The sequence below is a fragment of the Motacilla alba genome, chromosome 17 (genome assembly GCF_015832195.1).
Source record: "Motacilla alba alba isolate MOTALB_02 chromosome 17, Motacilla_alba_V1.0_pri, whole genome shotgun sequence".
Classification (NCBI taxonomy): Eukaryota; Metazoa; Chordata; class Aves; order Passeriformes; family Motacillidae; genus Motacilla; species Motacilla alba.
The window spans coordinates 3,295,475-3,309,160 of NC_052032.1; the positions used below are offsets into that span (position 1 = coordinate 3,295,475).

Here is a 13,686-nt window from a genome sequence, read left to right on the forward strand (position 1 = left end):
CAAAGCACTTTGTCCTATTCTGGTGTCTACAGTTTAAGAAGGATGTTGTATGGAAGAGGATTTAGAGAGAAAACAATCAGTGGTGACGATAATTATATGATTTGTAACAAGTCTTGAAATGTTGGACTCAAGAAGATTAGGAGGTGACTTGATCACCATCATCTTTACATGAATGTTTTAGGAATATTTAACTGATAATTGTGGGTTTAAAATGAATTCTAGAGGATATGAGTAAATCCAATGGATTCAGTGGAGACAAAGCAACTTTAGAGCAGAGTATTTTAGCAGTGTTTTAGCCTTGAGAGTAGTCCGTAATTGAAAAACCTTTCTGAGCAGAGTGGTGGAATATCTGTCACCATAACTTTCAATATAGAACTAATTGTTTTTCCAAACTGAAAAGTCTTTAAAGAGGAATTAATTCAGTGATCACTCATATTGTGTCTAAGAACTTCTAATGTCAGAGTATTCTGAGGTTTTTTTTGCTATTACTGGAAAAATGGTTGAAGCCAACAGTAAAGCACAAGCAGCACTAAGATACTAATTTCAAATCTTTTAATTTCTCTCTTTTTTAATTTCTGTGGGCTCTCCTTGACACTGGTAGGATATTTACGATCACTACAATAATTCCAGGTGATTGTAGAGTTCCCTCATCATCACTGAAGTTGAATTGTAAGGCTTTGTTTCATATGGTATTTTTAATCCTGTTTAGATATTGTCACCTTTTTCCAGAATGATGTGCTGAGCAATGACTTGACTTCCCCCCCTTTGTAACTGTCCAGTGCACTGTCTGAAAATCACCTGAAAAACAAGACTGAAATCTTTTCTCATTGAAGGTGGTAAGAGCTTTATTGTTGACCTCAATGATGCCAAGAGTTTACCTTCAGAACAGACTTGGGGAAGCAAAAATTAAGGCTTCCCTCAGGAAGCAGGATCATTGACAATGCCAGGAATGTGAAGCCAACACAGCAGACCCTTAAAAACAAAGTGGGTGAGAAAGCAGAGAATGACTTGGGGGTGACTTTGACTTCTCATCCCCTTGCTGGGTGCTCTGCCTCACTCTCAGGGCAGAACACCAGTCCAGGGGATGCAGGATACTGGAATGACCTATTCTTGTGACTTTAGCTGAGTTGCAAACATTGACCAAAACCCTGTCAAAGGTAATTAGTGTTCTGAGACAGGATTTCATTTCATTTGAGCCATCCCCAGCTGGAGAGTGTTCCTCAAAACTCAAATTTAAGCCAAGTGCTCCAAATGCCCCAGTCTGCTCCCTCCAAGTCATGTGCACATGTATATATAGGCCCCTGCACAGAGAAAATCCTGCCTGTACATGGTATTTTGTTAGTCTTCATTGCTCTGCTTCCAAATTTAACCAGAAGTAGAAGGGCTGAAATAACATAAGAAAGGTTGGACATATGATATTTCCTGCTGCTCAGCTAAATACAAGAATTGCCAAAAATCTTCCAAGGTAGCTTGTTTCTTTTACATTTTTCTCCCCGTTCTGCAGACTTGAGAAGGTCAATTACTTTCAAGAAGGATTTAGCTTTGGCAACACTTATGGAAAGCGAAGCAGAATTGTGACCTTTTGGAGATTTGCCCATCGCTGTCCCATCTTGTCCTTTAAGAACTAAAGGCTGAATTTTCACAGCTACAGTCTTCGGTTTAATAGGTGTGAATTTGTTTCTGTGCACTTCTAAGACATCATGAGTATCTGTGCGAGAATTTGCTTTTAGATGTCTATTTATTTGTGCTCACAGATCAAGTGATCACTGGTATTTGTGGAGCAGAAATACAGGCTCAGGTATTTCCAGGAGGAAAATCATACCAAAACAAATGAAATTGGATTCAAACCGAGCAGAATAATAAAGCTCTAAAATGCTATACTTAGGTTAGTATGTGGTGACTCCAGCCTATCTGGAATGCATACTATAATAGTTATATCATGTTAGAGAGGCAGGGTTTTTTTTCAGTAGGACGTTTCCTAGAAAGCAGAAATATCTCTGTGGTTTGTGTATGGGTTTGGAACTTGTGTGCAAGTATGGAGCAGGGAATTTGAGGCATGAAATAGTCAGGATTAGTGAAGGCCTGGATCCCTTTCATAAGCGACGGCAGAAAACAGGCAGGATCAGCTCCCTTCTCCCCACTGCTATTGCAGCCTCCTCCTCTGTGGATTGTTTTGGAGTCAGTTCTTTGAAGGTTGATAAATGCCCCAGTTGTTTCTATTAGTACAGCAAAGATGCAGTCATATGGGAAAGCCAGATGCAATAAGATATTTGAGTCTGGATAAGATCTAAGATATTTTTACAATAAGATATTTAATTTTCACAAGGCAAAGTCCTTGCAGGGTATAAATCAGCGTAAATGCACTGGAACTACTCAGTTTTGCACTCACAAAGTGTCTGCCCAAGAATGTTCTCAAAATCCAATTAAATAACTAGAACTGTTTCATGTGGAAATGCCCCTCAATTACAAAGACAAGTCTAAGCTATCATGATGTGATTTTTACAGTCTCCTCGCAGGGTGCCCTAGTTTGCATTCATGGAATTTTTTGTTTTTGTTTTGTTTCTGTAATAATGTGGATGTTGGCCATCTGTCTGATCCTGGAAAGGTTGTAAGGTTGTCCCTGCTCCCCAGGTTCTCTTTCCACTCCCTCATTGATCATAATGTTTGATTTAGGTGCCACTAGATTTCCTCCTTTGTTCTTCAGCCCTAACCTCCCCCCTGCAAACACACATGCATTGTGCAATGGTGTAAAAGCTCTCCTGGCTGCAGCTGGGAGTAGTAACTGCTCAGCTGGTTCCAGCGCTGCCCTAAAGCTGCTGTAAAGGTCAGAGACAAGGGAATTCTAAAAAGCAAAACAAGCCATGTTGTTGTCCCCCCTTTAATCCTGGCTGTGTGTTTTGATCAGCACCACAAGCCACCTCTTGTGCAGGGCTCCACTTCTCCCAGCCCTGTGTTTGTGGCCGTCCAGGGCAGCGTGTCAGGCACTTTTCCAGCCCCGCTCCGGGCTCGGGTGCTGCCACAGCTGATTGACTTGCACTGCTTGTCAGACACAAAGCACATTTTGAAAGGAAATGCCATATTGAACTCCCCGTGAGCTGATGGGTATTGTGCACGGTCATCTGATGGCACAGATGTGCCCCTAATAATCCTTCCAGGAGGATATTTCCTCCTGGGATGCTCTGGCCATCTGATCTGCTCTGAGGTATGCTGACCTATCTTGACCCAGTTTATGATCAATTCTCTCTGCTGTTTTCTAAAAGGAGCCCAGAAATATCTCTTTATCATTTAGATTGCCTGGAAGTTATGGTATTACGTGTCTGTTCTTTCCACAGAAGATACTCTGTGGTTGCTCTCAAGTGTTAACTCTTACAAAGGGGAGGAAAGCCACTCAGTGTGAGCAAGAGTGACTTTCTCTGTAGAGCTTTGATAGGTAATCAGCATTTGGCAAACAGCACAGGGAGGAAGAGGAGATGTGGAAGCAGAGGTGACTTGTGTTCCACCAAACATTGCCTGTTTGGGTACCTTCATCTCTGTAAGTGACCCTTCTGCTGCTGTGCCTTTATCTGAGTGTCCTTTTTCTCAGGTTTGTGTGTTCTGTGCATGTGTCTGTGAAAGATGAATGGTTTCCATGCATTCCTCCTGATGTGTATCCATGTGTTTTGCAACACCTGCTTTTCAAGTGGGAATGGTGTTAATGCTGGATTTCTCTGGAGGTGAATCAGTTGCCTCAGGTACAATGGGAGGGTTAATTTGTAATCTGTTTCTGCTGAGCAGTGAGCAGAGATAAGCTTGGGAGTTCAGAGGTGGGTGATGATCCCTTTCAGCCAAACCAACAAACTTACTGAGTGCTGAGTATCCATTCCTGATACTTGAAGGTTTTCTGGGTTTTCATAAACACTAAACTCAACTTTTTAATAAGGCAACCCTAGAGTGTCTAAATTAGCAGCCAAAATCCTGAATTCTTGTCTGAATCAAGCTGGATGCAAAGCCTCCCATATTTGTGACATACAGAAGTGATTCTCTGATGGAACATCAGAGTTTGACTTTAACCAGGATCCTAGAGAAGTCTGTCTCTACGATCTTCACTCTTCCGATGCCTGTGTGTGTTAAAATAATTTGTAATAACATGTACACATACTGTTTTTCCAAGCTTCATCCAAAAATATTCAGTTTTTTTCTCAGAACAAGCAGGAGAAATAAATAATTTTGCAGGTATTACAATATCCTTACCTTTGCCTGGAATGTTCCTGTGATCCCAGACTTCCTAGTGGGTACTGAAGTTTGACCCTTGTGAAGGATGTACATTTTTCTGTCCATCTAAAAGGCTGCCTAAAGCTGGTTATTAGATCATAAATAGTTTATTCACCAAGCACCAGTCTCCACTGGTCCAGCAGCTTTATTGTGAAATGCTTAAGGAGATGTAGATAAGAAGCAAACCTTCCCACTAACCCTTGTTTTTGCTGAGGCTGTAGATGAAGGAGCCCTTGGAAAAGCCATACCCAGCCCTGGGCTGGCCCTGTTATAGTACTGCAAGGACTCAGCTCATTCTTTGCCCTGTGCTGTGTGTACACCTCAAAACCCTCACAATCTGTAATTTCTCACTAAGCCCAGCCTACCAGATGTATTTGCAGTAAGCTCTTCTACACTGTTAGCGGGTGTATTCCCACAATAGGCTCGCTAGAGTGTCACTAATATGATTGTCCATGCCAGTGGCTGCTCTCTTGCAGCCCACATGATTTTGTTATCAACAGGGAAGGATTTATGTAATGTTCATAACTAACCAGCCGCTATAAATTCATGTCTTGCTGCTGTAGTTGTTCTCACCTCTCTGTTTTCAGACTTCAAGGTATCTCATTGAGCAAATGAGTGACTGGGAATTTGAGAAACAGTACACAATGTATGCTTAATTTGATGCTAAATTGCACTGATATAAAGATTTTGATTTTAAAGAGCCTTGGGCTAAATTCTCAATGTTAATTAGGCATGGCTGTATTAGACTCTGTATTTCTACACGAAGAAGTTCTTGTCTTTCACAGCAGAACAAAAAGAACTCTGTCCTTCTCTCTCAGGTCTGAATCCTCTGGCATAGCTTGTCTGGTGTGAATTCAGCTAGATTGATAGCAGCAGCAAACATCCCCTTTTTTGCTCTTTAAGTAGTATGTTGCCACCTGAGCAAGCCTTAGGTGGTTTTCTTGAACCACTCCTTGTCTCAGGGGGTGACCTCAGGAGGCCTCTTAGCTGTGTTGGAAATGGTATAGACAGAGATGTTGCCTTAAGTACTCTGGACTTTGAATTATTTAACTGTTGTGGAAGGAAGTGGGGCTGGGGGAAGCACAGCAAAGGAAAGGAGAGATTATTTCTCCCCTTTGTAAAACTATATTGGGTTCAACGTCACACCATGAAATATCCAGTGCAGAACTCAAGAACTGCTCCAGTGGATCTTCACTGACTTATCCAATTGCATGGAACATGGGGATACTTAACCCAAATCTGTCGGTTTTAATTATTTTCCTCTGGACAGATAAAAGCTTTCTATAGGTTCCTGTAGAATATTTGCTCTTTCAAGCGTTCTTCTGCGCTTTGATACTGAACGATTAAAGCATGCTAAAGAAAAAAACAGCCCCAACCTTTAGCTCCCTGTTCTTGGGCCCCCTGACTGCAGCTTTGATTGTTGACCTAAATTCCCCTTTCATAACTGAGTCCTGTCACCTCTGGTTGGAGTCTCCCAGCAAAACAGGCACGGCCAACTTTCAGAAGTGCAGGGCACTGTTTTCTGTTCTGCCTTGCGTGGCTCTGACGGCTCCGCAGCACCTGATGTGTTCAAAGTCAAACTGAGCTCCCTCTTCCCCTTCCCCCACCTCACCCTCCTGGAAATGAAATCATAACAAGGGGTTTTTTTTAACTTTTACTTTTGCCTTTCCCCCTCTCACTCTCCCCCCACTTCCCATTGCTCAGCAAAGAGAGGAAACTTTTCCTGCAGGAAGAATGAAATTCTTAGTTCATTCTATGGCTGGGTTGGTTGCTGCAAAGATTGCTGTTATCCAGACATACGAAATGGCACTGAAGTGAGAGAAGGAGGCCCTGGAGGATGTTATTTATAGCATTACAGTGGGTTACAGCAGCTTGGATGGGCTACTCCAGCCTCTCTTCGGTCAAACTCTGCCCACAGAGGGCTGCTTCTGGCTCCAGCAGCCTCCAGCTGTGAGTTCCTGCTCCTCTGCTCCCATCCCAGTTACAGCAATGCCTCCTGTCCTCACCCAGGGCTGTCTCCCACAAGTTCAGCAGCTGATGTTCCGTGCTGTGCTCATGCTGCCAAACCCTGCCAGTGCTCAGAGGATGTGGCTCTATTTAAATCCCCAGAAAAGTCCTGAAAACAAAGTGGGTCATAAATTATGGTGTTGGTTAAGGGGTCCTGGAAGAGGTCAGATGGACAGTGATGGTGGAGCTATTGTGGGTCAGTAGGCAAAGAACTGAGATTTTGCTGGTAAAAGGAAAGAGGGAGACTGTCTCATTTTCCATGTTTGGCTTTTGGCTTTGAGCTGCTGGAGTTGAATTATCCAGCTTTCCCCACTCTTTTGATGCCTAGGAATTTACTTTTCCTATAAGGGACAAACATCATAGGACTGGAAGAAGCCTTGTGGGCCATTGAAGTCTGTCTCTGGCCAAGCATAAAGGAATGTGGCATCTTCCTCTGTTTGTGCACTTCTCCAAAGTCCTCCAAGAAGTGACTCACTCCTTTGTGGGGAAGGGAGGCTTCCAGAGCCTCTTGCTGGAAAGCTGAACTAGCACCTCTTCTTGTTTTTTCTTTTTTTTTTTTCTTTTTAATTAAATACAAAATTCCATTTCAATCCCTTGGGCTTCAGGAACAAGAGCTTTAGAAGGAAAAAATCATTCAGACTAAGGAGTAAGAAGGGCTGTCAGTGTTCTCCTCAGCTGGAGCTCCATCCCTTTCTAGCAACTCAGGGCAAGCAGAAGCAAAGAAAACTGCTGTATGAAACTTGTACATATTTTTTTAATCTAATTTCTGTGGGGAAAACAAACATCAGTTTTATTTCACACCATTTCTTGGCTCAGAAACTTCAGGCACATTCGCCAAATTGTGGTTTTTCAGTCATTGGCTGTGTCTCATTTACCATGAGGCCTCTTTGGTTGGTAAAGAGATATTAAGTAGCTAAAAATGTCCTTTACTGCATTATTGTAAAGAATTCTCAGTGTAAATGAGAATTTAAACTCTGTACATTTTTCATGTAAATGTTGGTTGTGGTCACAGCTGACTTGAAATTTGGAGTGTCAACCATTATGTGGGGTGATTTTGCTCAAAACCAGCCTTGTTTGGGGTAAAAGAGGCCTCTTCTTGTTTAAAATGTTCTTAATTATGTCTGAGAAATAACTCACGGCTATGGAACCTTTTACTAAATTGAAATAAATTGTGAAAACATCAAATTATTCAGTTTTCAGAAGTTCTGGCAATTATTTCACATGTCCCTCTTCCAATGGCTTTGCCCTTATTAGTTGTCATAGAAGAAGCAATAAATTCTTTTATTATGACATCCAGTGTCCCAGCTGAAATTAGTTTCATTGTGCTGGGGACAAAACGGAAAAGTGACACTCCCTTAGCCGGAGGATCCTCAGTCCAAAGCCAAAAGTAAAGTGAAGGATTGGGAAAATAGGTGAAGTATTCAAGCAAAAGAGGGTCATAAGGAACTAGTACAACTTGCAAGGGAGTTGGGTCTCTTATCCCAGCACAAGGGAATGTGGGTTTCTTGTCCGTTTTTTTACATTTTTTTTCATTTCTCTTAAGAATAAAACAAACTCTTGCTGCTGAAAGGCTTGTGCTCAGTCCATCTTTTCATCAAGATTTGGATGTCTGCAACAGTAAAAGTTTGAGAAAATAATACTGTATGTGGCATAAGGATTCAGTAATGGCCTTTGCCCTAAACTAGAAAATGCAAGGAACTGGAATAGTAGAGTGTTTTAGTTCATTAGCTTTCATACTGGTGTGTTCAGTGGTGTCCCTATTGTCACTGGATTTTTTCTTTTCCTGTCCTTCTCTGGCTCCCTGTAAATCTTGAATTGATGGCAGCTGTTTGAGCCCAACTCAAGACACGTTGCATCACATCAGGGTTTAAAGGCTCAAAGGCAAGGGAGGATTGCTACTATTCTGTAGTATTCCTCCAGCAGCTCCTCATGCTCAGCTGAGGTCAATCACCAGCATCAGGCAGCACTTCAGAGAGACGAAGATATTCTTTAAATGCTGCCTGGGAAACTGGATTTCCATCCCACAATAATTTATCAGTTCTTTGGGGTAACATTTCTTGCCTGGGTCAGTGTAAAGAGCAAAAACTCTTGACCCTTAAAGACTGTATGGTGGACTTTCCTGGAACTGGAGACCTGTTCCAGGACTTCCAGCTGTCCATCCAACCGTGGGGATCTTGGATGCCTGAAGAAACAGGTGGAGCAGCTTATGTGTGTGCAGCTGCTTTGTGATCCACAGACCTGGAGGATTTGGTCACTGGAGATGGCAAATGAGACTGGAGATGATGGGGATTGTGGTAGGGCTGAGTTGTCCTTCTGTGCCTCAGTCAAAACAGCCCAGGGAGTCCCTGGGGTTCCCCTGGCCATGTTGAAGACATGCAGATTCTCAGAGGGATTTGCTGGGACAAGCCCATTTCTGCATCACTTTTTCTTCTCTCACCATGCTGGCATTTCCTGGCAGGCAAAAACTCTCTTACAAAATGCCTGATCAGCTCTAATGGTCTTATTACAATAAGCTGAGATTTTTATGACTTATTTGGGAGAGGGACTTGTCTTGCCAGCTGTCTTCTTATTCATTGCAGTATTATCCACCCACTATCACTGGACAATACCTTCATTTGAGATACATAAAAATACAGACTTTTATGGGCTCTCATCCATCTGAAGATGAATGCTATGTAAAAGCATTTATTTCCTAAAGAAAAACTTAAAAATGCTTCAAAAACAGATTCCAGAAGGTTATTGGTAGCTTTGGCTCTTGTATCACAAGTTCCTCGGGTAAAAAACCATTGCAGCAAATGTCTTTTTTTTTTTTAGCACATTTGTTTTTTCCTTGCCTGGTTCTCCTCCTCTCCTTTCTCATGATCAGAAGTAGCAGTATAAACCAGAAGCTGGTCTTGAAAAGGTTTTGAACTGAGTGCACCCTACAGATGAATAAACACATTACCTTCCGAACTCTGGGATCTCTCTTCCAAAGGAAACAGGAAAAGGGGGAGCTCAGAATCCCTAGCAAAATACCAGTGTGCAGAAAAAAGGCCCGTTTAAATGTTTTTAACTTTCCCATCAGAAGAGTTTTTTTTACAGGGGGAGGAGGTGGAGAGGGGCAGGGTGTGAGGAGAAGGGGGGAAGGTGGGTGCTGGGAGAGGGGAGGAAAAATACAGTGAATGCTCCTGTAACCTTTGCTCTGTTGATACTAGACAAGACTGCACTGTTAATGAGTGATTGTTAACAGATGGCTCTTGAGCAACTTAGTCAGAAGCAGAAGATGTTATTTGGTTGTAGTGAGGGGAGGGTGAGGGTGCAGGGGTGAGGTAAGGGGATATTTAGTCTTTTCACGAGGACTGAACTGTCAGAGATTTATGATTTTCCTTTAGGCTTTTGGAAGTGGAGGCTCTGGGGAAGGATTGTTTTCTATGTGCTGATAGTAGAAAGGCCATTTGGTGCTGAAAGCTCCAATGATTTTGTTTTTGGTGAGGGGTGTCCCTGCAGCCCTTGGCCTTTGAGAACTTAAGGATGGAAACGTCTGTCTTTAACTTGCTGAGCCTAGTGTCCCAAACTGGGGAGGAGTGGGCTCTGTCCACGGCCTGGAGCTGTCTGAGGGCTGGGTGAGAGAGCTCTAAGTATGGATCTACACTTTGGGAGAGAAATCTTTCCATGGTGCATTGAGTTGTTAGGAAGTGTTCCTGTGAGGGGGCAGGAACCTTTCTGAATGTCCATTTTTCTGGGGATGTCCATCTGTCTGTATTTCTTGCCCTTTCCCAATGTGGTGTGTACCAGTCTATGCCATGTGCCTTCTGGCTTTTATTGGGTATGACTGAAGGCAGCCTGAACACTTCCCATTCACTCTCTGTAGGATTTGTGTGCTTGAACTAAACAAGGTGACTGCAGCTGCTCAGTGCTTCTCAAAGTGTGCAGAATTTAGATTTTGTATTTATTTTCCTTCTGGACCTTATTAGACACATGGTTCAGGGCTGTGAGGGATGAGTGACATCAACAGGGATTGGTTCTCTAGACTGTTTTTGTTTTCAACCACTGATGAATGGCTTGAGGGAAGGAAAGAACCAAATGCACAGTCCAACATTTTGCTGATAGGAATTTGCAGAATAGTTTTGGACTTTGGTCAGGAAAAGGGAATCCCATTTGTACACGCCACTGGCAAATCTTTACCTTTAATAGGAAGTCTTGACGTGACCTCCCACAATGGTGCTCTAGATGATTTAAAGTCTTCCTTGTGCACTAACTATCTCACAGATGTAGGTGAGTGTGTGTATATACATTTAGAGAGATATATTTACACAATTTAAAGACTAACGCCTTCATTCTGTCATCCTTATTTATTCATATTTCTCTTTTGGGGGCACATAGGACTGTATGACAAATGTTCTTACACCTCCCGTGACCGAGGCTGGGTCCTGGGGATTAACACCGTCAGTGACCAGGGGAACAGAGACCCCCGCTATTTCTTCTCGCTGAAGACGGACCGTGCTCGCAAAGTCACCACCATTGCAGCACACCGCAGCTACCTCCCCAACCAGTGGGTGCACCTGGCTGCCACCTACGACGGGCGCCTGATGAGACTCTACGTCAACGGTGCCCAGGTGGCCACAAGTGGAGAGCAAGTGGGCAGCATCTTCAGTCTGCTGACCTTGAAGTGCAAGGTGCTCATGCTGGGAGGAAATGCCCTGAACCAGAACTATCGGGGTTACGTGGAGCACTTCAGCCTCTGGAGGACAGCCCGGTCTCAAAAGGAGATCTTGTTGGATATGGAGCAGGCGACTCACAGGCAAGACACGCCCCTACCTCAGCTCGTTCTTCAAGACAGTTTACTGAATGTGAAAAGCACCTGGTCTCCCATGAAGGATGGCAGCAGCCCTCAGACCAAGTTCAGCTACCACCACGGCTATTTGCTGGACACCAGCCTGGAGCCTCCTCTCTGTGGGCAGACAGTGTGTGACAACACGGACGTCATCGCCAGCTACAACAAACTGCCCAGGTTCCGCCGCAACAAAACCGTGCGCTACCGCGTGGTGAACCTGTACGACGACAAACATCAGAACCCCACCGTCAGCCAGCAGCAGATCGAGTTCCAGCACCAGCACCTGAACGAGGCTTTCAGCCGCTACAACATCACCTGGGAGCTGGAGGTGCTGGAGGTGAAGAATTCTTCCCTTCGCCACCGGCTCATCCTGGCCAACTGCGACATCAGCAAGATTGGGGATGAGAATTGTGACCCCGAGTGCAACCACACCCTGACAGGGTACGACGGCGGCGACTGCCGGCACGTCCGCCACACGTTCTTCAACAAGAAGAAGCAGAACGGGGTGTGTGACATGGATTGTAATTACGAGAGGTACAACTTTGATGGGGGGGAGTGCTGCAACCCAGAGATAACAGAAGTCACCAAGACCTGCTTTGACCCATATTCTCCTTACAGGTAGGCAATTTTTTTTTTATGATGATATTGATGAATATCTGTCTAGATATCGATCATCCTGCTGGCTGTTGAAGCCTTTCATTGTTCTATTATGGACTTTGGAGTTTAATGAATTTATTTTTTTCCTCAGTATTTGGCTCACATTGCAGCTCCCCAAATGCAATCTCAGTAATGGTCTCAGCAGTGTCTTACCCCTGAACTGGTATTCTCCAGCCAGGCTAAGGAAAATCTGTGCTAAAGACTGAAGCAGCCAATTTTGAGAGACCCATTAGCTGTTGGCTATGAGCAGCATATTGTAACAGTGCACAGTTTATTTTAACTCCAGACTCTGAGGAGTGGGGATTGGATGTCACAGAAAGCTCACGTGTATTTGGAGAGGGAAAAGGCCCTCAGGCATGAAACAGAGCATGAATACTTTTAGGTAGACTTTAATTCTGTAGCACTTCTTTGAAGGTAGGTAGGTAACTCCATACTCTTATTGCTGTGTACATCTCTCTGTGGGCACTGCTGTGGAGGGGCAGCTGAGTCTGGGGGTTGTGAGGAGGGAGGTGGGTACCAGGTTCCCGCTGCACACTCTGGGTGGGTAACGAAACTCTTCTGTGCCCCTTTCTACGTATAAATGAGAACAGGGGTAATGCCACTTCATTGCAGGGCAGCTTTCTGTGGGTGGATGTGAGTTCATAAAATCCTCATCTCCTCAACTCAGGCTTCCTTGGGCTGCAGTTTGAGGAGTGGCATGGTCAAATAACTTGCATCAGGTGGGTACCATGTACCTACAATTACTCCAAATTCAGACAAGTTAGTATGTTTAAGTAATAAGGTGTTTCTTGTGAATGAGTTAGAAGTATTTCAAGCACAGAAAATATGGAAATTAAAGCTGAAATTCTGTTATCTGCATTCATACTACAGCTTTTTTTTGGGCAATTCATGGAGCCATAGAGGGTAAACTTCTAAACGGTCAGAATACCCAACACTAAAGTTCAGCTAAAGAAGGAAAGTACGAGCTCTTCAGGAGTCCCTTCCATTGCAGTAATTCAGGCTATATTTATGGCTTCCTTAATAGAGAGAATTTTTTAAACAACATTATCAGCTCTACTGGAGCTTTAAATACACATAATTAAGTTGGAAAGAAAAGCCTTTTTTTTTTTTTACTCCAGCAAGGTTGTTTAAAAAATCCTTCTAGCTCAGTTTGACTTCAGTCACTTACCAGTGAACAAAGCTCAAATGAGGAAATTCTTTAAATATTAATGCTTAAAAACATTGAAAGGAAAAATACCAATTTTTAATACTGTTCAAATGGAGAGGAACTCAACTAAGCAAATATCATCAAAGGCATAATGCAAATTGGATTGCTTAAACACTGTAGTTCTGAGAATTCACGGTGTTAGCTATAGCAACTAGTAAATTTTTTAGGAAAAAATACATTATTTTTAATCTGATAGTATCCTTTTATCACTTGTTGTCTGACCAGCATGGTACAATTTGGAGACAACCACCTGGCTGAGCTTGTCTGGAGGACTTAGATGTCATGGTCTTGATCTCACAGATCTTCTATAGATTCATTTTGACTTGAGGAAAAACCCCCTCTTGACCTGAAAGAGTAGGGGAGGCCTGAAGATCCTCTTCTACAGCCTAGAGCCTCAGAAAATCCAGAGATACTCCAAAGATTTTTTTTTTTTTCCTAACAGACAAATTTAATTTATTTATCTTTGCACAGACATGGTATTGCAGCATTGATCATTGGCAATGAAACCACAAAGGCCGGTAGGAGAAATTCCATGTCTCTGGAGCCTTTATTTGGTGGCTGATGTGCTTTGGCTGAGCTCAACCTCACTGCTGTGATGAGTGTTTGTACTCAGTAGGCAAAATAGAGCAGTTAGGCCTGTGGATTTATCACTGAAGTTTGTAAGCCTGACTCATACTGCTTTGGGAATTTAGGTTAACAAATACAGGTTTAGGGCAGTGGTTTTGGCAGCAAAGCCTTCACTGACTACAGG

General features: G+C 43.2%; 1 protein-coding gene across 3 annotated transcripts in view; it reads left to right on the plus strand.

The window, feature by feature from the left end:
- The window catches only part of PAPPA (pappalysin 1), a 180,349-nt gene that overhangs the window by 15,968 nt on the left and 150,695 nt on the right, over positions 1–13,686 (plus strand). For all 3 annotated transcript variants that reach the window (XM_038156310.1, XM_038156308.1, XM_038156311.1), the window contains exon 2: positions 10,621–11,689. In XM_038156310.1, coding sequence (XP_038012238.1) covers positions 10,621–11,689 — 1,069 coding nt within the window. The remainder of the gene's footprint in view (positions 1–10,620; positions 11,690–13,686) is intronic.